Source organism: Mandrillus leucophaeus, unplaced genomic scaffold (assembly GCF_000951045.1).
Source record: "Mandrillus leucophaeus isolate KB7577 unplaced genomic scaffold, Mleu.le_1.0 Scaffold435, whole genome shotgun sequence".
Classification (NCBI taxonomy): Eukaryota; Metazoa; Chordata; class Mammalia; order Primates; family Cercopithecidae; genus Mandrillus; species Mandrillus leucophaeus.
This window is the reverse complement of record NW_012104643.1, coordinates 720,889-721,450: the sequence shown is the minus strand read 5'-3', so window position 1 is coordinate 721,450 and position 562 is coordinate 720,889. Positions and strand designations below refer to the sequence as shown.

At 59.8% G+C, this 562-nt stretch overlaps 1 protein-coding gene across 1 annotated transcript in view; it reads right to left on the bottom strand.

The window, feature by feature from the left end:
- MUC2 (mucin 2, oligomeric mucus/gel-forming) overlaps positions 1-562 on the bottom strand; it is a 36,618-nt gene that overhangs the window by 13,234 nt on the left and 22,822 nt on the right. Inside the window, exon 33 of the mRNA XM_011993865.1 lies at positions 117-562. Coding sequence (XP_011849255.1) covers positions 117-562 — 446 coding nt within the window. The remainder of the gene's footprint in view (positions 1-116) is intronic.

Here is a 562-nt window from a genome sequence, read left to right as displayed (position 1 = left end):
GTTGGGGTCTCTGTGGTTGTAGGTGTTGGGGTTGGTGTCACTGTAGTGGTAGTGGTGGGTGTTGGGGTTGGGGTCTCTGTGGTGGTGGTCGTGGTGGATGTTGTGGTTGGGGTCACTGTAGTGGTGGTGGTGATAGGAGTTGGTGGAGTGGTTGGGGTCTGTGTGCTCGTGGGTGTCGGGGTTGGGGTCTGTGTGCTGGTGGGTGTTGGGGGTGATGTCAGCGAAGTGGTGGTGGTGATGCTTGTCGGGGTTGGGGTCACTGTCGTGGTGGTGGTGATGGGTGTCGGGGTTGGAGTCTCTGTGCTGGTGGATGTTGGGGTTGGGGTCACCGTAGTGGTGGTGGTGATGGATGTAGGGGTTGGGGTCTGTGTGCCAGTGGGTGTTGGGGTTGATGGCACCAAAGTGGTAGTGGTGATGGGTGTCGAGGTGGGGGTCTGTGTGCTCGTGGATGTTGTGGTTGGAGTCACTGTCGTGGTGGTGGTGGTGATGGGTGTGGGGGTTGGGGTCTGTGTGCTCGTGGGTGTTGGGGTTGGTGTCGCTGTCGTGGTGGTGGTGGTGATGG